Source organism: Anthonomus grandis, chromosome 6 (assembly GCF_022605725.1).
Source record: "Anthonomus grandis grandis chromosome 6, icAntGran1.3, whole genome shotgun sequence".
Classification (NCBI taxonomy): Eukaryota; Metazoa; Arthropoda; class Insecta; order Coleoptera; family Curculionidae; genus Anthonomus; species Anthonomus grandis.
In genome coordinates, this window is record NC_065551.1 from 33,106,333 (window position 1) to 33,127,619 (window position 21,287).

At 30.8% G+C, this 21,287-nt stretch overlaps 3 protein-coding genes across 7 annotated transcripts in view; 2 read left to right on the forward strand and 1 right to left on the reverse strand.

Annotated features, from left to right (window-relative positions):
• LOC126737511 (uncharacterized) overlaps positions 1-3,212 on the forward strand; it is a 35,655-nt gene extending 32,443 nt beyond the window's left edge. Inside the window, exon 3 of the mRNA XM_050442439.1 lies at positions 1,996-3,212. Within this exon, the coding sequence (XP_050298396.1) occupies positions 1,996-2,141 (146 nt within the window). The 3' untranslated portion in view covers positions 2,142-3,212. The remainder of the gene's footprint in view (positions 1-1,995) is intronic.
• LOC126737506 (ketimine reductase mu-crystallin) lies at positions 3,213-7,417 on the reverse strand. Of its 2 annotated transcripts, none has more exons than XM_050442430.1 (6): positions 7,257-7,417; positions 6,237-6,554; positions 6,005-6,178; positions 5,714-5,915; positions 3,364-3,582; positions 3,213-3,303 (listed from the first exon to the last, which is right to left on the reverse strand). In XM_050442430.1, exons 2-6 carry the CDS (start codon positions 6,543-6,545, stop codon positions 3,233-3,235), a joined length of 975 nt encoding a protein of 324 aa, XP_050298387.1. In that variant the 5' UTR covers positions 6,546-6,554; positions 7,257-7,417; the 3' UTR covers positions 3,213-3,232. The 2 variants fall into 2 exon arrangements, with proteins under 2 accessions (XP_050298387.1, XP_050298388.1); XM_050442431.1 differs by having other exon boundaries at positions 6,237-6,532; positions 7,257-7,395.
• Positions 6,928-17,693, forward strand: LOC126737507 (uncharacterized). 4 transcript variants are annotated; one of them, XM_050442434.1, is made up of 6 exons: positions 6,928-7,082; positions 7,523-7,571; positions 7,759-8,015; positions 8,086-8,482; positions 11,671-12,046; positions 17,076-17,693. In XM_050442434.1, the coding sequence occupies exons 4-6, from the start codon at positions 8,099-8,101 to the stop codon at positions 17,249-17,251; spliced, it is 936 nt and encodes a 311-aa protein (XP_050298391.1). In that variant the 5' UTR covers positions 6,928-7,082; positions 7,523-7,571; positions 7,759-8,015; positions 8,086-8,098; the 3' UTR covers positions 17,252-17,693. The 4 variants fall into 4 exon arrangements, with proteins under 4 accessions (XP_050298391.1, XP_050298390.1, XP_050298392.1 ...); XM_050442433.1 differs by having other exon boundaries at positions 7,759-7,942; XM_050442435.1 differs by having other exon boundaries at positions 7,804-7,942.
• The last annotated feature ends 3,594 nt before the right edge of the window (positions 17,694-21,287 follow it).

Below are 21,287 nucleotides of genomic sequence, written 5' to 3' on the forward strand. Positions count from 1 at the left end.
CTTTAATAGAAAAAAAGTTATCCAAGATTTTGTAATATTCCTAAAACATAAAAATGGGAAAAAATCATGAATATCACTTTTTCTGAAGAACTATTAGTTTTTGAGATTTTTTTGTAGCCATGTAAAAGTTGCTACGTAATTTTTTCTTTATGTCAGTTTTTGAATTAAGCTTCTATCTTTATTAGCAAAAAAGGTATCAAAAAAATTGTATAAATCCCAAGTTTCACTTTTTTCTCAAAAACCACTGATTTTTCAGATTTTTTCAAAGTAACAAAAAAATTTCTATTTTAACTTCCGCATATCTCAGTTTTTGAATCAAGTGTTTATCTTTAATAGAAAAAAAGTTATACAAGATTTTGGAATATTCCTAAAACGCGAAAATATATAAAAATGGGAAAATATTACAAATATCACTTTTTCTCAAAAACCATTAATTTCTCAGATATTTTTATATTAATAAAAAAGTTTCTATTTTAGCTTCTGCACATCACAGTTTTTGAATCAAGTCTCCATTTTTAATGGAGAAAAAGTTATACAAGATTTTGAAATATTCTTAAAACATAAAAATGGGAAAAATCACTTTTTCTCAAAAACCACTAGTTTCTCAGATTTTTTCGCGGTAATATAAAATTTTCTACGTGTTTTTTTCTTTATGTCAGTTTTTAAATTAGGCTCCTATCTTTATTAGCAAACAAGGTATCAAAAAAATTGTATAAATCTCAAATTTCAGTTTTTTATCAAAAACCACAAATTTTTCAGATTTTTTCATAATAACAAAAAAGTTTCTATTTTAGCTTCTGTTTATCCCAGTTTTTGAATCAAGTTTCTATCTTTAATAGAAAAAAAGTTATCCAAGATTTTGTAATATTCCTAAAACACAAAAATGGAAAAAATGACAAATATCCCTTTTTCTCATAAACCGTTAATTTCTTAGATTTTTTAATAGTAACATAAAAGTTTCTATTTAAGTCTCTGTATAATTCAGCTTTTGAATCAAGTTGCTATCTATATTAGAAAAAAAGTTATCCAAGATTTTGGAATATTCCTAAAACATAAAAATGGGAAAAAAATACAAATCTCACTTTTTCTCAAAAACCATTAATTTCTCAGATTTTTTTGTAGTAATTAAAAAGTTTTTATTTAAGTCTCTGTATACTAGAGTTTTTGAATCAAATGTCTATCTTTAATAGCAAAAAAGTTATACAAATAATTGTTAAAATCCCAAATTACAGTTTTTTTTCAAAAACTACTAATTTTTCAGATTTTTTCATAATGACATGAAAGTTTCTATTTTAGCTTCCGCATATTTCAGTTTTCGAATCAACGTTCTATCTTTAATAGAAAAAAAGTTATCCATGATTTTGGAATATTTGTAAAACGTAAAAATTGGAAAAAACACATATAATTTTTTCTCAAAAACCACTAAGTTTTAAGATTTTTTCGCAGTGACAAAAAATTTTCCATTTTTACTTCTGCATGTCCCAGTTTTTGAATCAAGTCTCTATCTTCAATATCAAAGAAGTTATCCAAGATTTTCCAATATTCCTAAACTCTAAAAATTGAAAATACATCCAGATCAAGAAGCTGAATTTTCAACAACTTCCACGTATTCTCCCCGAAACTCTATAGTTACTAAAAAAGGCATTTTCTGATCGATAATACCTTACAGTTAACTGAAATTACAAACCCTCTAAGTTTCGTTTCCATCAGGAAAAGAATGGAACGGTAATGGCCAATTTACTGGATATATATAAATCCCGAGGGAGAACATTTTTATGTGCGGCATTTGGAGTTTTGATAAATCAAAAAAGGAAACACATAGTAAGAAAACATAACATGTTTATTGCCCAAAATGCTTGCTTGTTTCAGATCTAATTTACTCCATCCTCAGGGTAAAATACCAATTTTTCTTTATGGTAAAATATACCCTACTAGACTTGACGAGATCCTATTACAATATATTACTTTAATAATTGAAAACTTGTCCTTTTTCAGGTCGTTCCTACCAAGGAATCAACGAAGAAATAATTTGGGTTAGCATAGGAATGGGGGTGGCCATAGCTGTCCTAATCACCGTCGCCCTCTGCTACATTATGAGGGAAAAATGCATCCAGAGGAGGGAGTATTATATAACGGCATGAACCATAGTGCCCTTATAATTTGTTTTCCTTCAATTAAAACCGTTATGTATTTATTAAATAAACTGGGTTTCTTTGTTATGTTCTATATTCATTCTTTGTTTTACCTGTCATAATGTATAGGGTTTTGTTCTTGTATATAAAGTGATTTCATTGTATGTATGTATACACTCCTCATGTTATTTCTTAAGTAGTGTTTTAGGTGCCTAGATACAGGGTCAAATTTTGATGTTTAGATGAAAGAAAACTTTTTTAGGTATTAGGGTCTAATAGGTAATAGTTCTTTATTAATTGATTAATTTTCAGGATATTTGTAAGTAAGAATAATAATGTGTCGGTATTTAAATGGACACTTTTCAACCTTTTCTATTAAAAACCATTGATTTTCTCAGTAGTTTCATGCATTGTAGTTTTTGAATCAAGTCTTTGTCTTTAATAGAAAAAGAGTTAATTTCAAAAAATGTTAAGAATCACAAATGTAAGGTTTTTTTGAAAACCGCTAATTTTGCCGATTTTTACCTAATCAAATAAAAGTTTCTAAACGGCCAGTTGCATATGCCACTTTTCGAATCAAGTCTCTATCTTTATTAACAAAAAAGTTATCCATGATTTTGGAATGTTCCTGAAGTGTAAAAATACTATTTTCTCAAAAACCTTGTTATTATGTAACCTCCTTTGACATTACATCTCTTAATAGAGTCTTAATTATATTGTAATGTTTTATAGGTTGTACTTCAAAACTCGATTAGGAAACCAAAAGAGAATATTAAATATAGTATAAAATTAAAAAACTATGACCAAAATTAATTCAATTTTTATTTGAAACTTGCCATATTACATTCCTTATATTTTCAATAACAGAAGTAGACACTTAGGTACTTTCGAAGAATTCAGGCCTACACTTACTAAAAAATGCAAATAAATTTAATATAAGAAATATATATATTATCTTTTAAAATTTATTTGTATTTATATATAACGTCCTTTTCTGTGGACCAAATAAATGTATGTAACTAGTTAATTAGCTCAAACAACTGTAATAATTTAGTTCGTGTCAATTTAAACCAATAAATGTGCGTGTATAAAACATTTATTTATTGTTTTAATTTTGCACAATACAAATCGTATATCATCCTGGCCATAGCGCAGTCCTCTGAAGCCATACCTATACAAAAGAAAATAGTCAAAAATTCATATTTTATAAATGAAATTCAGTTAATCATACCTAAGCTTTGAAAGACGGTTATTTTATCCTTAACCGGAAGTGAAACTTTGCCTAAAATAACTTCACCAACTTCGGCTTTTAAATCGGTTCCAATCGCTTTTAATTCGGTGAGTTCCTTGTTGGCTCCCTCCCAACTATCCACGAACACCTGGGAGTTCTTATAAGTTTCCTCGTCGAGTTCAAAAGTTTTTTCCGGACCTGAACCAACTACTCCCACAGCTAAAGTGAATAATTCTATTTAGTTTCTATATAGCTCTAATGGTCGAGTTAAATTAGTCTGTGTGTGTGGAGAGTAAAACGTCAAAGGATTTAATCCCAGGATTAACCTCCATGCGGTGGTTGAGGAATATGGGAGGAATAATTCGTGCTAGATACAAAGTAGGAAGGTTTTTATATATTTTTCAAGATAAAGTAGATAAATCTCTGATTTTAGGTGATAAAAACGGCGCTTGGAAAAGGGCAAACGGTCTTCCTAAATCTCCCCAAAGATAAAACCGGGAAAAGTGAGATTTTTCTTGTTTTTATTTGAGGAAAACAAATTGGATGACGAACGCTATATACGGTTCTTTTGCTTGGGAGTATACGTCCAAATTGGCTGTCCTAGCGCCTGCTCGGTGATAGAACATAAAAATTTATTTCAGTAAAATTGATTTTCACGTAAATTAATTTTTTCTTATAATAACAATTTCAGCGTGTAGTCTAGCCAATCCAAAATCAAACGCAACTTGGCAACGTCGCTATCCTTAAGAGTATCTCGTTTGTTCATTTCTTGTCATAAGTCAACTGTCAAAAATTCTGACGTATGAGGTTGTCAGTCTTTGTCTTATGTCAATTGTCAAAGCAAATGGGTCAAATTGTTGCCGTTTGACATCTGACGGTTAACGTTGTTTAAACCGTTTTAGTTTACAAAATAAGAGAAACGTGGTTTAGTTAAATTAATGGTTGGCCTCGAAAATGTTTCTTGTCATATGTCAATTGTCAAAAACTTCTGACCTTTGAGGATTGTCACTCTTTGTTTTATTGCCAATGTTTTTCTCGTTTCACTGTAAACATTGTCTAAATCGTCAAGTTTTTCATTAAAAAATATGGGAAACGTGATTTAGTTAAATCAGTGGTTGGCCTCGAAAATGTTCCTTGTCATTTGTCAATTGTCAAAAAATTCTGAGCAATGAGATTATCATTTTTTGTCTTATGTCAATTGTCAAAGCAAATATGTCAAATTTTTGACGTTTGAGATGTGACAGTTAACGTTATCTATATATTGAAAAATAAGAAAAAAGTAAGAATACGACCTGGCAATGGCACAATTCCTAATTTGGCATTGAAAATGACTCTTAGCCTAAGTCCTTGCTACTTACTGTCAACTGACAAGTAAAATGTCAACAATTTTGATTGTTGACCTTCTCTAAAACTCCAAGAAAATTGAAAACTACAAAACAAGGAAAGCGTAGTAAGAAATAATTGAATCAAGAATGTAAACATGCAACAACGCATTTCTTAAGTGAGTACCGTAAATGTCCCTTAGCTGAGATCAGTAAGTGACAGAAGTCAAACTGTCAATTGTCAAGCAAAACTTTGACGTTTGACAATTTGTTTTATCTTAGAATTCCGAAAAAAGTAAAAAAGTGTCTAGAGTCCAACAAGAAACTAAAAACAAATTGGAAAAATTAAACTAACAATTCAACTAAGCAACGTTGAAATGTCAACTGTCAAATGTTATAGGGGATTTCTTCTTCTTCTTTGTTGCGGCTTCTGCTCCTTTCGGATAATTTGCCAGATCCCCTAGGGGTATTTCTTAATGGTTGGCCTTCAAAATGTTTCTTGTCATATATCAACTGTCAAAAGTTTGGACCTATGCGACTTGTGAGTCCTTGTCTTATGTCCAAATTTAATACTCAAAGCAAATGCGACAAATTTTTGACGTTTGACATCTGACAGTTAACGTTGACTAAATTAAAGCAAGAAAACAATTTGCCAACGACGCAATTCCGAATTTTGTAAAGCAAATATCCCTTAGGTTAAATTCTTGTTACTTTCTGTCGACTGTCACATAAAATTTCAAAATTTTTCATGGTTTTCCTTGTCTAAAAGCTCCTAACAGAGTGAAAACTGTCAAATTACTAAATAAAAAACAATAAAAGCGTAGTAAGGAAAACTAAATTAAAAATGAAAACCGGCAACGGCGCATTTCTTATGTGAGCACCGCAAATGTCTTTTGGCTGAGATCGATACTTCTTGTCAAATGTCAACTGTCAAACAAAACGTCAAATGTTTGACATTTTCAATTTCCTAATTTCAAAAAAACTTAAAACTACCGAACATTTAATTGGAAAAAAATGTGAAATCCTACCATTTATATGTACACCCTTCTTCAGCCATTGATACTTGACTATAGGTTCGTTGCCGGGATTTGTAGTCGTAATAATAACATCAGCACCCCTGGCACAATCTTCCTTTTCCCGAATACATTTGAATTTCGTTGTGTTGAATTCCTTGTTCAAGTCTCGGACAAAATTTTCAGCTTTTTGGGTGGTTCTATTCCAAAGACGAATCTAAAACAATAAAAATGACAATTGATAGTAGACAAATGACAATGACAATTCAAAATGGCGGACGGGCGCCATCTTGAAATTTCATTTACCTCATCAAAAGTAAATAAGTGATAGAAGCAATAAGCATGAGCCCTTCCTTGCTCACCGCAACCAAAAATTGATAAAATTTTTTGGGATTTTGCCGCTGCTGAGTGGATTACTTTGGTGGCCACTGCTGAAGCAGCAGCGGTTCTCCAGCTCGTTATTTCCGTCCCATCTAATAGCTAAATAATAAAAAAATGCCTAAAAACCTCTTATAAATTATAAAAATTGATTACACACCGCCTTAATTTCTCCCGTTTCCTGGTCGAACAATACGATATTGGCATTTAACGTTGGCAGGGGATGTGGCAACAGAGCATTATTAGGATTTCCGGTTAATATTTTCACCACCCATGCACCATATAGGGGGTCTTCCAGGTAGCCTGACATGGTAAGCATCCATTTTGGGGTATTAAATACGTTCGAAAAGACTCTCGGTGGTATTACGGATTGTTTTGTTGAAGCCGCTTTCAATGCTACCTCGGTCGCTTTAAGGGTATCCTTCCATGTCAGGAGAGGTTTGATTTGGGTTTTGTCTAGATAAATCATTTTAAATGTCTGAAAATGATTCGTATGTTTTGTAAGTGAATATTTTTCCAAATTAAAAACGTAATTTGGGTCGGTATTGTCATTGGGTTACTTAACCTCACTTCTCGTCATATGTCAAAACTGTCAAACAGTCAACTAATTGTCAAACTTATGACGTTTATTATGTATGAGCAATTTGGCAATGCAGTGTTTATTAATTTGACTCTAATGTGCAGTGGTCCACAGCAGATCTTCACTTATCAACTGTTAAACTTTTAAAATTGTACAATTTCTTTAATTTTTATATTCGCAGTTCGCGTGTTTGTGGATAGGGCCTTACCGGTAATTTCCTCTGTTTGACATATGTCAAACTGTCACAAACTGTCAATAGTGTCAATTGTCATATTGAATGTTAACTGTCAATTGAAATGTCACATGTGAGTAATGCCAAAAATATGGCTGAATTTTCAAAATTTTAAAACAATAGGCCCAATTTCTAATTGGAAGAAACCAACTTAAATTTAGTAATTCATCATAGATTTTAGCGGATAAAACGAGGTAAAACACGCTTGCAAGCAGTTTATTTGTGGTTTCTAAAGCACTTTAATAAAACAGTTAAATATCATTTATATTAGGCCAATGCTAAATAATTGGAAATATTAAATTATTATAAAACAAATAATTAAATAAGTTTGGAACCCAGTGGATAAACGTATGGTAAATTCGACTTACCTTCCTACAAAGTTATTTAAACAGGTCTTGACAAGTTAAAAAAAAAACAATTCAAATTAATGATTATTGGGAAAGTGAATATAATAATCCTTGAATTCCACTAGAACGAGTATAACTAAAACAGTTAGCCAACCTTCAACCAACCATCGTGAATCCTAAAGATTTTGCAACATTTATACACAATATCTTTGTGTGATAAATTATCATTTTTGGTTTTAAGTTTACCACATATTTTCAAGAGATAAATCCTTATTTTGGTCCCACAGGTCCCTGGTGGTTTTCAACCTGACAAAGATTCCTGAGATAAACTTAAAGGTAAGTAGTTATTATATTAACAGTATAATATCTAGAAGTATTTAGAAATGAAGTCTTCAGTTACATGGTAAGAGATATATTCATTTACTTTCAAATGGGAATCAAAGCAACCATTTGCAATTGATTGAATTTACTTGACTATTTGTTAGAAACCAATCATTGTAAGTTTAGGTGTAGATTTTTTTAGTTTTCCTGCTTAATGTTAGCGTAATGGGTAAACATTTATCACTAGGACAAAATCACAAGCCAAAAGTGCCAAGACATAAATTGACATAAAAGAAAGGTCATAAACCAGTAAGTCTGCTATCAGAATATTCAGTGCATCTCAAATAGAAGCATCGAACTAGATTTTGCTTTAGCAAATACAGGAGGTACTGGAATTCAAACTGTCTAATTTTAGTTAAAGTAGAAGTTTTTGTAGAAAATCTCTGATATATATAATAAGTAAGAATAATAATAAGTGAGAAGTATAACTGATATACATTCAGTAAAAACAAATATTCTTCTATTTTAGATTCCTTATAACCATGAACTGGGATGGAGATTGCGACCTGGAGCATGACATTCAGATTTACTCCGAGTTAGAGGTGGATTCCGAACCAGGCGACCAATTTACCATACCGAAATCCATTCGAACATACGAACAAAGAATAAATTTCAATAATACTGCCAGTATATTCGATACAAACCATTATCTAGAATCTTTGGCTAAAAATGAGAATGGAAGTTGTAGTTTCACAGATGTTATGAATGATAATGTGGTGCCTAATGATTTTCTGGATGACGAGCATACTATTAAGGTGTCCATTGGGAGAGGCAGGGGAGGACGGAATACTTTTTATCGACCCGGAGATTTTTCTGTAAAAACTGATTTGGGTAATGACGAGGCTTTAATGCAAGAAATAAGAAAGGTTAGTTGAGGTTAAATAATTTGTGTGAATATTGTCTTGACAGTATTAGTTTTAAATGTTCTTTCTGGGTTTCTTAGGATTGCAGGGAAAGTGAATTAGGTGATGATCAAAATTTTAGCATTCCTTTGAGGCAACTTTGCTCGTAGTGTCCAATTTCACCTTATTTTTGTTTTTGCTTGAATCTTTATAGCAGTGGCAGCTCGTGGCTCAATCTTCAGGGGGGTCATTTTGGTTTGAAAACTTATAGTTTACTCTAATGAAAAAAAAACAAATCAAGCTATTGATTTTTTAAAGTATTTGAAAGATCTTTTAGCATTTATATTTTAGATAAAAAATACAGACTTGGATAAAACTCAATAATATTTACCGAGATTTTTGGAATGCTTTTATCACAAATTTCCAGTGTAGTTCGTCGCTTTGGATCCTCTGTAGCTGTAGTACTTTTTCTTTTTTTTTGCTGTTCATGTGCTTGGTTCTTCTGATTCCAATATAGTATTTCTAATTATTTGGATATTGTTGTTAAAAGACAGTATATAATTTTTAACAGATATGACATCAATATCTCGCATTTGTAATTGTTTAAACAATATATCAACATGGGGCATTAATTTATGGAAAAAATTTAACCAAAATAAAAAAAGCTCATCTTCCAAATGTCTTTTTAAACCAGTTGCTTGATTTATATTGTTACCATCTTGCTCCTCATCAATAATTTCTTCTAAGCAAGATTTTAAATCATCTTTATAAGTGTATACAATTTCAACACATTTTGTATTGAAAGCCCATCGAGTGGGTGCAGCTTTAGGTAGCCTTACTTTAACCACTCTATCCAGAACCATCGTACGTTTTGGAGATCGGTCGAAAAAGGACGAAAATGCGTGTAAATTTGCAAAAAATATTTTTATACGTTTATGTTGACTCGCCGCTTTTTGCAGGATAAGATTAAGTTGATGGGCACAGCAGTGAATAAAGTGTGCATTTGGGTATATTTCTTTAATTTTTGTTTGTACTCCTCCCAGTTTACCGCTCATGACTGATGCACCATCGTAACCTTGGGCAATCAATTTTTCAGGTGCTTCATTAATTTTTAATAATTGAAGTTCTTCCAATATTACATTAGTTAAATGTTACCTGGTGGGTTAACAAATTTCCAAAATCTTTCATGTACAATACCAGTTAATACATATCGTAATATGAAAATCATCTGCGTTTTATTGGAGCTGTCTGTGGTCTCATCTACTTGAATTGCCACAAAATTTGTCTGGCCAATCTCCCTAATTATATGAGTATGTACAATGGCTAACATTGATTCTAAAATATCGTTCTGAATTGTTTTTGATGTTGCTTTAAATACTGTACTTTTTTCAATATATTCCTTAAACATTAAATCCAGTTTAGAAACAAAATCGATAAGGCCCAGAAAAATTCCAGGATTATTGGAGCTGTTACTTTCGTCATGACCGCGCAATGCAATTTCGAAAACTCCGCAAAATTTTACACAGACGATTACTTTGTTTAAAATACAGTAACTAACTAAAACAAAACATTCATCCAGTCGGGCTGTCGACTACGTTAGCGATATAGGACTGAAAGGTGACTCTCACTCCCGATCACGAAATGCGAATCTGTCCTCTTTGTTCTATTTTACATGCATTTCTCCATAAGCCATAAGAACTGTATAGGGACAATTTAAAATACGGCCCAGCTACGGGCTTGTGTGATGAGCGCGAGGCGCGACGTTAGTAATATATTTATTTGTTTTGCCAATGCAGACTGCTTAGAGAATTTTATAATTCACAGTGAAGTTTTAGATAAAAGATATTTTTAATAAAATTGGTATTTTTATGAGATTGTTTTAGGGGGGTCATTGACTAATTGACCCTAAGAAGGAGCCGCCATTGCTTTATAGGCCAAGATTCTTACATATTCTCTTTTTCTAAGCTAAGCCAGGAGAAAAATCAGTTTCTGATCCAATCATCCAAAAGACAAGCTGACATTTGGATCATCACCTAATCTACAGATTTTAACTCATTTTCCATTCTATTCCAGGCACTTGTAGTTCATTTTTCACATATTTTATTAAATTGTTTATTTCTTCCAGGCATTTGAAAGTACTTTATTTATTTATCCTCCTCTTAAAAACATAAAATAATTGATATTACATTAAAAGAGTGCTTACTACTACGGATAAAAACTAGCATCTAATACTTTCATAAAAAACTAAACCTAGACAAAATAAAATGAAAACACCAGACATCTTAATTAAATTTTAAGACTTATCAGCTTTTGCAGACTAAGAATTTGGCTTAAAAGCATCCTTTATTTGTTTTACAGAAGTCACTTAATTATCACATTCAGAACAATCAGTCTTATTAGTAGAGAACAGTCATTGTTATTTATTCATACATGTATTTTTGGAACATGACATTTCATATTATTTATATGAAAGCAGTCTTTATATTTAATGTGATTTACAACATAATAAATAAAATGGGACTTTAATCATAGCATTTTAGGAAATCATGTGTGGATATATACCAAACTTTCTAAAATAAAGGAACCTTAAGCATCATTTTTGAACCTTTTCAACCAGATCAACATGGAGTTTGTTTTTTCTCTTTAATTTAGATTCCAGGCATTTAAAGCCACTTTAGGTTTCTTCCAGGTATTCGAGCCTAATTTACAATTTCTCTGGTCCTTTGCCTTCATGGTATATTTATCCTCTAATATTTCAGACATTTTTCATAATTTTGTTAATTTTTCATATTTGCCAGGCATTTTAACGCATTCTGAATTTGTCCCTGATAATTTTGAGCCATTTTTTTAAAGCATTTTAAAACATGATTTACCTATTACAGTCATTCATAGTTAATAAATTTGCATCCTCAGTGGAACCAACATGAAGATTTCCTCCTCAACTATTCATATTCTTATCCTACATTTCTGACGTCTACACCAAACTTACTTAAAAAAAAGGGATCATACCTTCAATTCCCCTTCAGACATTTCTTCGCAGATCATATTTGTACTTGTTAGTTCCTTTTAAGTGATCAACAATTTGGCAATAAATAAATAAATCAACCTACTTACATGTAGATTTTGATGCTATTTATACAAAGTTCCTAACTTGTTAATACCAACTGATCTAGAGGTACCCAGACTGTAACTCTTATGTGGTTAAATTTTAGGTAAACCCAGTGGGTTACTCGAACGCAATAATTGAAGAAACCGTAAAGGCCCACCACAAAAAAAGCTCAAACAAAGCATCCCCTAAAAAAGAAATTATCAGCCCATCAAGTTCTTCACCAGTCACAACAGACTCTACAAGAATCTCAACGAGAGATTCGGATAATTTGCCAATTGAGACGGTGGAACCTGAAAATAAACCGCTGCCCATTACCAGTTTGTTAAAGAAAACTAGGGAAATGAACAAGCAGATTCATCTGCAACGACAAATCCAGGCACTGGACAGTTATAATAAGCGGGAGGAAGAGATTGCGTCCCATCGGGTTATCGAGGAGATTTTACGACAGGACTTGGAGGAAGCACAAAGAAAGAGCAAAGGTTTTTATTATTTTTTAATTGTAATGAAGTGATAGTATAGAAATTTTTGGGGGATGTACTACTTAAGTTTGAATTGTTTGAAGGATATTTTTCAAGGGGTTTTGTTAGCCAACGGTTTTTATAAAACAACCTTTTTTGTATTTCAAAGGCTTTCTGAGTTACAGGCAATTTTGTTAAACAATGTCTAAGTAAGAAATTATAGATGCCTTACTGGACTTTTTTAGGCATATATTCAGAAGTAATTAAAATATGTTCATATTTCTTTTACATTATTATAAGAGACTAACTGAGGATGGATTAGAGGGTAAAAACTTGATTCTGGGTTAAGGATTTAGGTGGTTAGAACAGTTTTGGTTGAGGCACTTATTTTCTTAGCAAAAATACATTATTCTTGGGAATATTTTTAGGAAATAATCAGAATATTCTTAAAAAGGGCCTAGTAATAGAAAGAATGATTCTTTCTCAATAATTTCATATCAGAACGATTCTGTTACCTCAGAAACTCTCTGAGTTAGAGGCAATTTTGTCAATCAAGGTCCAAAGACCACCAAATTTCAAGTTTTGAAACTGAAATTGCAATATCAAGGTTTTTATTTATTAGCTGACAGTTTTGGGCATATCTCCAGAACTAATCAAACTATTTTCTTATTTTTTTATTAAAATATAGAGGACTTCTTAAGGATTGATTTAAGGGGAAAAACATAATTCTGGATTAAAAATTTAAGTAGCTATGCCAATTTTTGTTGGGGTGCCTTCTCTGAGTTACAGGCAATTTGGGCAACTAAGGCCATACATCTATCTATCTATGCATATTTTTAATTCCTTAATGGACATTTTCAGGCACAACTTCAGAAGTAATTAAATTATGTTCATATTTCTTGTACACTAAAATTGGGAGCTTTTTGAGGGTGGATTTAACGGTAAAAACTTAATTCTGGGTTACAAATTTAGGTGGTTAGAACAGTTTCGGTTGACACAGTTATTTTCTTAGAAAAATTACAGTATTCTTGGGATTATTTTTAGGAAATAATAAGAATATTCTTAAAAGGGGCCTAGTAATAGAAAGAATGATTCTTTCTCAATAATTTCATATCAGAACGATTCTTGTACCTCAGAAACTCTTTGAGTTAGAGGCAATTTTGTCAATCAAGGTCCAAAGACCACCAAATTTCAAGTTTTGAAACTGAAATTGCAATATCAAGGTTTTTATTTATTAGCTGACAGTTTTGGGCATATCTCCAGAACTAATCAAACTATTTTCATATTTTTTTATCAAAATATAGAGGACTTCTTAAGGATTGATTTAAGGGGAAAAACATAATTCTGGATTAAAAATTTAAGTAGCTATACCAATTTTTGTTGGGGTGCCTTCTCTGAGTTACAGGCAATTTGGGCAACTAAGGCCATACATCTATCTATCTATGCATATTTTTAATTCCTTAATGGACATTTTCAGGCACAACTTCAGAAGTAATTAAATTATGTTCATATTTCTTGTACACTAAAATTGGGAGCTTTTTGAGGGTGGATTTAATGGTAAAAACTTAATTCTGGGTTACAAATTTAGGTGGTTAGAACAGTTTCGGTTGACACAGTTATTTTCTTAGAAAAATTACAGTATTCTTGGGATTATTTTTAGGAAATAATAAGAATATTCTTAAAAGGGGCCTAGTAATAGAAAGAATGATTCTTTCTCAATAATTTCATATCAGAACGATTCTTGTACCTCGGAAACTCTCTGAGTTAGAGGCAATTTTGTCAATCAAGGTCCAAAGACCACCAAATATGAAGTTTTGTAACTGAAATTGCAATATCAAGGTTTTTATTTATTAGCTGACAGTTTTGGGCATATCTCCAGAACTAATCAAACTATTTTCATATTTTTTTATCAAAATATAGAGGACTTCTTAAGGATTGATTTAAGGGGAAAAACATAATTCTGGATTAAAAATGTAAGTAGCTATACCAATTTTTGTTGGGGTGCCTTCATATTTTTTTACCTTAATATAGAGGCGTTCTTGAGAATTGATTTGAGGGTGAAAACATATTTCTGAATTAAATATTTTGGCTGGTTATGCCAATTTTGGTTGGGGCGTCTTTTTTCTTAATTTTTTTTAACCAATTTTCACTGCTCATGAGAATATTTCCACGAAATAATTTTTCTTTAAAGTGTTTACTCAAAACAGAGCATTTCTTACTCAATAGCTTCATATAAAAACGATTCTTGTACCTCTCTGAATTAGCAAGAATTTTTTCAATCAAAGATCAAGGATCACCAAATAAGGGATTAAGGGTAAAAACGCTACATATAGTTATAATTTATTACTAAAATCTTTAAACATTCATGATGTTGGCCATACAGGTCATACCTGTATGGCCAACTCCAATATGTGTCATACAATGCTAGTGTATCTGATAAACAGCCATTACATCATGGAGTACCACAAGGATCCGTTCTCTAGGCCTACTCTTATTCCTTATTTAAGTAAATGACTTGCCTTATTTTACAGACCGGGCACATGAGCCTAAGTTGATCCTGTTTGCTCATGACACTACTCTACTCCAGCATCAGCACCCGGCAAAAACTGAAAATCGCCAGTACAGAGGAAATAGAGTAAAATGAGGGAATGGTTTGTAGCAAACAAACTAAACCTTAATGCTTCAAAAATACAGCATCTAAATTTTTCACTTCGAAACTCTCAAATAGATCTGCCACAGGATGAATCTGTAAAGTTCTTGGGTGTACTTCTTGACTCTGGTCTCACTTGGGAAAACCACATTATTCAGCTGGCATCTAAGTTATCAAAAATAACCTTTCTAATAAGAAATCTATCCAGCTCTGTATCAAGGGAAGTTTTGTTGTTGGCTTATCATGGTTACTTTAGCTCCGTTATGTCATATCCTGTGCTGAACTGGTGTCACTCTACTAATGGGGAGAAGATATCTGGTTTACAGCGCAGGTGCATAAGGGCTATGACTGGTTTGGGGCACCGTGACTGTTGTCGAGACTGTTATTCTGAACTTTGCATCCTCACTTTTCCATATGTATTCATCTTGCAATGTTTGACTTTTATACAAAAAAAATCAACCATCATATTTAACACACAGTAATATACATCAGTATTCAACTCGAAACAATCTGAATATTTGGCCAGAATTTCGTAGGCTTGGGAGAACCCGTAGAGGAACTTTATCATGGGATTTGTTTCTATAATGTGTTACCATTGCAGGTTAGGGAACTTAATGAACAAGCTTTTATTAAAAATAATTAAAAACTATTTATTAAAAAAGTCTTTTTATTTATTTGAAGAGTACCGAAATAACAATTTTAATGACCTAATTTAACTGTTTCATAAATATTGTGTGTCTATTATAAGTATTTTTAAATTGAGTGTCTGTAGATTTTAATTATATATAAATTTTAGAATCTTACTGTATATGTGCGTATATAATTTTTATTTATTAATTTTAGTTAATACTTAAGTTTTGAATCATGAAATTGCATTTTATATATTACCGTTTATATTGACTTGTAAAAACACTATGTGTAATATTACGAATAATAAAATTAAATTAAATATAATTTTTTGAAAATTTCATTCACATAAATGAAATACTTAAATCGTTTCGAAATTTGGCTTTTTTGTAAAAGTTTGCTGTCGCAGGGCAATTTTTCAAACGACTATATACCGAAGAAAAGTCTTTACTTATGGAATTTAGATTTTTTAAATGTTAAGAAATTGAGCGTTTATTCTTATGTTTTAAATCTAAATTGTTTGTTGATTTCCATAGTTTTTGTTGTCATTTTTACACTTCAAAAAAAAGTCTCCAACTTTCTGGAATTAAAAAAGCAATAAAAAAATTTTAAATAAAACTAAATAATGGTAAATTTTTAAGCGACTAAATTAGTATCCCTACTCATATAAAAAAAAACCTAGTCAAACCAAAATACAAGCAACCGTTTTATATTACTTCACATATTTGATAATAAAAATTTGTTTATTTAGCAAATAATATTGGTACATATAAATTACAGTGTGTAAAATTAAGTGCAAAAATAAGAAATAAAAGTATGAAGCAAGACAATTTAAATATAAAAACCACTTACATATGCATAAATAAATTTCAAACAATACTGGAATTTAAATCTAGTTCTTCCAATTTTCCATCCAAGTTTTTTAAGGAATTTAAATCAAAATGATAAAAAAAAATGAGAAGTTCCATAATTTTTTCAGGTTACGAATGCCTGGAAGAAATTCAAATAATATTGATTTTCATCTAGTCGATTGAAACAAATTTAATCATTAATTTTTTAATTTTTTCAGGCATTTGGTAATTGTAATTAATAAATTGTATTATCATTTGATAAAAGTTTGACAAGATTTGTCAATAAAAAACAAATATTTGGTACTTTTTAACGTTTTTGACAGGTCTGATACTTTTTTGACAAATTATTTTTTGTTGCTTGAACTATCTTGCTTTGAACTATTAGTTGTTTTCAATAAATCGTTGACTATTTTTGTTATTTTCCTCTTTTTTTAAGTCTTTGCTATTTTTGACAATTTTTTCTTAATTAGTTTTTGAAAATAAAGTGAATGTTTAAAAATCACGCATAAATTTAAAAAAAAGGCTTTTAGAACCTAAAAAAATTAATAAATATTATTTCTTCCAAAAGCATAATTAACTTATGCTTCTTAAACAAATAAATAATATCTTTATTTAGCAAAAAAAGCTACATTCAATAAAAACATAAATGAAGAATAAAGTATAAGTTGGCCATAACTGTATCGGGACACTTCGATTGTACACACAGATTTTAGATCTAGGTGCATCATATGTTTATTTAGTACATTATTTTAATAATTTATGTGGACGGAATTATTTGTAAAACAAAAGTAGGTCACTTCAAAACATAACACATACATTTTTCAATATAAACGGATATTACTAGTTAAGCAAATAATAAACGAATACTGAAGACTTTTGACAATAGTTTCCAAAATTTTTAACAAAATTCATTGTTTATTAGGTAGATCAACCTCAAGTCCAAACAGCAGTTCCACCAGCACGTTAAGTTCCACAAGTGACGGAACTCCAGTGTCGTGGAGCCAACGTGCGAGCAGTTCATCACCGGCATATCAGTGGAAAAGACCAAATGATGTCGTGAACATACACTCATCTACGGAATTTCCTCCATTAAAATAGCACCTTGAATAAAACTATTTGACTGTTAAACCTTGTGATGGCAATATCATATAAGTTTAATTAAAAATATTAAGGGAACATTCAAAAGATAAGATTTTATTAGAAATATTCCTTGCTTCTGTAAGGAGGGTACGATGCTGATTGCTGAGTTAAAGGAGCAATTATGTTTGTAAAGTAATTTGAGATTTACGTTTAGTTAACCTTTAGTTTTAATAGGATAGTGTCTTGTTAGTACCTTAGACTTGGACGGAATTTTTTTGCAAAATCTGGTAGGTTTCAAGTGATATTGTTAATAGTGCATTTATCATTCTCTGAACAATGATAAGTTTTATTGCAATATTTTGTTGTGAGACTATTGACTTTTTAATGCAGTTATTGTATGTTCTGTTATAAAGTATATAAATGTCTTTATTTATTTAATTAAAGTATACATATTTTTGGGCATTTTATTTTATTATAGCCAAGAGTCTTCAATATGAATGGCTACCTAGTACCTCATTTGGTCCAAAGGTTTAGATTCGTTCCTGATTTTATTCCAGGTAGTTCTCACATAACATCTGGATTGTTGGGACATTTTTTGGGGTTTTGTCCTGTTCCAGGCATTTGGAGTATAGAAATATGACCCATAAATTAAAAACTTAATAAAGAAAAATGTGAGTTTGGGGTAGGAAAAATTAAATTTATGGGTCATATTTTTTCTGAAAAGGGTATAGAGCCCGATTCAGAAAAAATAGCGGCAATTAAGTACTTTAAAAGGCCAGAAAATAAAAAAGACATAGAAAGATTTTTGGGCATTGTAACTTACGTATCAAAATTTATACCTAACATGTAGAAACAGAACATTTACGTTCCTTACTGAAAAAAGGAGTTCCATGGCACTGGGAGTGCGAACAAGAAAATAATTTTCAAAATTTAAAAAATATATTAGTAAAAAAAACCAATTTTACAATACTTTGATCCAAATAAAAAAATACCATTGTCAGTAGATTCTTCCTCAGTAGCCATAGGAGCAGTTTTGCTCCAGAATAATTTACCGGTATACGATATATCGAAAGCTCTAACAGATACACGGAAAAGTTGGGCACAAATAGAAACAGAGATGTACACTATTACATTCTCGTGTTTAAGATTTCATCAGTACATTTATGTTAGAAAAATTACGGTTGAAACGGATCATAAACCCTTAATTTCAATAATTAACAAACCCTTAAACTCATGTCCCATGAGATTACAGCGTATGTTATTACAAATTCAACATTATAACATAAAATTAATTTATAAGCCATGTACACATTTGCCCATAGCAGATGCACTCTCCAGGGGATACGACTTTAACTTAAAAACTAATCAAAACACTGAAATCGCAGATAAACTTGATCAAAATATTGAGGCACAAGTATTATTAATAGAATCTAGCCTTCCAATTGTAGATAAAAGAATCCAAGATTTGAGAAGTGAAATCCAAAAGGACCCAATACTTATGCAACTCATAAGCTACATTAAAAAGGGTTGGCCAAATAATTCATCTAAAATAAACCCTGACTTAAAACCATTTTATTCAAATAGATTTGAGATAACATTTTGCAATGAATGCATTTAGGAAAGGAAAAAACAAAAGCTACAGCAAGATCTCTATTTTATTGGCCCCTAATGTCAAGAGACGTTGATAATTTAATTTTAAATTGCCGCTCATGTATAATGTACTCAAAAGATTATCAAAAAGAACCTTTAATTTCTCATAACGTTCCTGTAAGAGGATTGGAAAAAATTGGTATAGATTTATTTGAACTGTATGAACAAAATTACCTATTAGTAATAGATTATTTTTCAAAATACATTGAAGTTGTACCCTTGAAAAAAGCGACCTCATCTGAAAGGAAAATTTTAGAAATAAAACGTGTTTATTCACTTTTTGGTATACCTAATTTAGTCTCTCAGATAATGGACCACAATTTTCCTCACTTTCATTTAAAAATTTTGCTAGAGATTGGAATTTTGAACCTAGAACTAGTAGCCCTTATTATCCACAATCAAACGGGCTAGTAGAAAGAGCGGTACAAACAGTAAAGTCCATTTTCAAAAAATGCAAGTACGAGAACACCGACCCATACCTCGCCTTATTAGAATTACACAATACACCAGCTGATAATAAGCCAAGTCCAGCTCAACTTTTACTTAATAAAAATTGAAGAACCATACTTCCAATTTCAGAGAAAATGCTTAAGCCTAAACTAAACTCAACAAGTTCACACATTAAACATTTAAAAAATAAACAAAAATTACAAAAAAATTATTTCGATAAAAAATTATCTCCATTAAAAAATAATGAAAATGTATTAATTAAAAAGAATGGATATTTTTGTTTACCGGGTGTTGTAATTAAAGAAGATGACAAAAAACCCAGGAGTTACGTAATAAAACTTCTTAATTCGGGCAAAATAATTCACAGAAATCGTCATAGTATTAAAATTGACCCACATCAACCACAAGTTTTTATTGACAAAAAATTTGATTTTTCCAAAGCTACAATTAATAAAAGTGATATTGGACTTTATCGAACAAGATATTGACAAATTTGCAAGCCTATTGTTCGATTTAGAGCTGAATACATTTTTATAATATAACATAATTAATCTTGAGCATGTTATTTCTGTTACATTTTCAATATAAAAATATTATATTAAGAAAATAGGTCCACCACAAATTAGTTTGGTAAAAAGTAATGAAATTGCTGAAAATAATATGTAAATACATTGTATATACATAAGTAGGTACCTATTTCTAAAAATGTAGGGACATATTTTCACGAGAGATTCTTATCCTGGAGATGGAACATATTTTAAAGTTTGTGTGGACAATAGTTATTTTATTATATTTGACAGAGAATCAATATTAATTTTTATTCTTATTGTAAAGAAAGGGGATGTCATGATATGCGCATCTTAGTTCAGGTGCCGCGACTATACATCTAATTTCTACTTAGCTGTAAATATCTTATAAGCCTAGGGAATAAAGACAGTTGAATTTAGATATGCACCAGTGTATCATTTATTAAATAAAAACCATAACACTTTTACTCCTGATTATTTATTATTACATAAAAACTGATCTAGCAGAAGATACATCCTCTTTAAACGAACCTACTTGTGAAAAGTCGCTTAAGTGTGACTGTATCATTTTTATAGAGTTAATACTAAAATGATAACTTTTGAGCCGATGAATTAGCGGATCATGGGACACAATCAAAAGCCTTACTTAGATCATAGAAGGTAGCATTGATGTATTTTTTATTATTAAAAGTATTACAAACATATGATACCAAACCCATTCATTGAGAATGGGCAATCTCTAACTGGAGATACCTCACACCAAAATATGGCGATTGAGCTCATGTCTTATACAAATGTTGCAGGTTTACGAGATACAGGGTATTTAAAGTTAAAATTTCTTAATAATTTTGTGATTTTAAGCAGTATATATCTTCTTGAAAATTGGCGACTTTATGTGGTTTGACATAAAAATTACGAATTTTGTGGTGAATTTAGCATTATTTATACAGGTGTTACACCTTGATACTTAGGTAAAGTACAACATATCTTTTTTGCCTAATCAGTTATGGCTAAAACGATTAGAAAATCTAAAAGGCAGTTCAATTTTGAATAAAAAAGGTACTCTTGTTTATTTTATGTAACTCTATCAGTTTTTGAGTTTTATGCATTTTAAACATTCAGCGTTCATCTCTTTGAAGTAAGTGAGGGTTATACATCTCCCTTGAACACCACTGGCTAAAAAGTCCGATATTTTTAAAAGTATTGCTATTTTAAAGAAGACTTTTGCTTTTTGTTTCAGGGAGATACTCTCGCTAGTTTTTTAGATACAAGCCTTGGAACTGAGTGGTCACATAATTCCAAAATTATTGCTTGAAATCATGTTTTTTTTTCCTTTCAGACATTTAAGGGCCATTTCTTTTCTTCTTTATCCATTGAAGCCCTCTCTCCTTAAAGCATTTAATCACTAAAAAACCATTAAACCTTAC

What these genes read in the sequence shown, in the direction of transcription:
- LOC126737506 (XM_050442430.1), bottom strand. Translation starts at nt 6,545, where the DNA reads ATGATTTATCTAGACAAAACCCAAATCAAACCTCTCCTGACATGGAAG. An exon ending in AAACGGGAGAAATTAAGGCG is followed by an intron (nt 6,179 to 6,236) that starts GTGTGTAATCAA and finishes TTTATTATTTAG; the next exon opens with CTATTAGATGGGACGGAAAT. An exon ending in ACTTATTTACTTTTGATGAG is followed by an intron (nt 5,916 to 6,004) that starts GTAAATGAAATT and finishes TTATTGTTTTAG; the next exon opens with ATTCGTCTTTGGAATAGAAC.
- LOC126737507 (XM_050442434.1), top strand. Translation starts at nt 8,099, where the DNA reads ATGAACTGGGATGGAGATTGCGACCTGGAGCATGACATTCAGATTTAC. An exon ending in TAATGCAAGAAATAAGAAAG is followed by an intron (nt 8,483 to 11,670) that starts GTTAGTTGAGGT and finishes GTTAAATTTTAG; the next exon opens with GTAAACCCAGTGGGTTACTC. An exon ending in AGCACAAAGAAAGAGCAAAG is followed by an intron (nt 12,047 to 17,075) that starts GTTTTTATTATT and finishes ATTGTTTATTAG; the next exon opens with GTAGATCAACCTCAAGTCCA.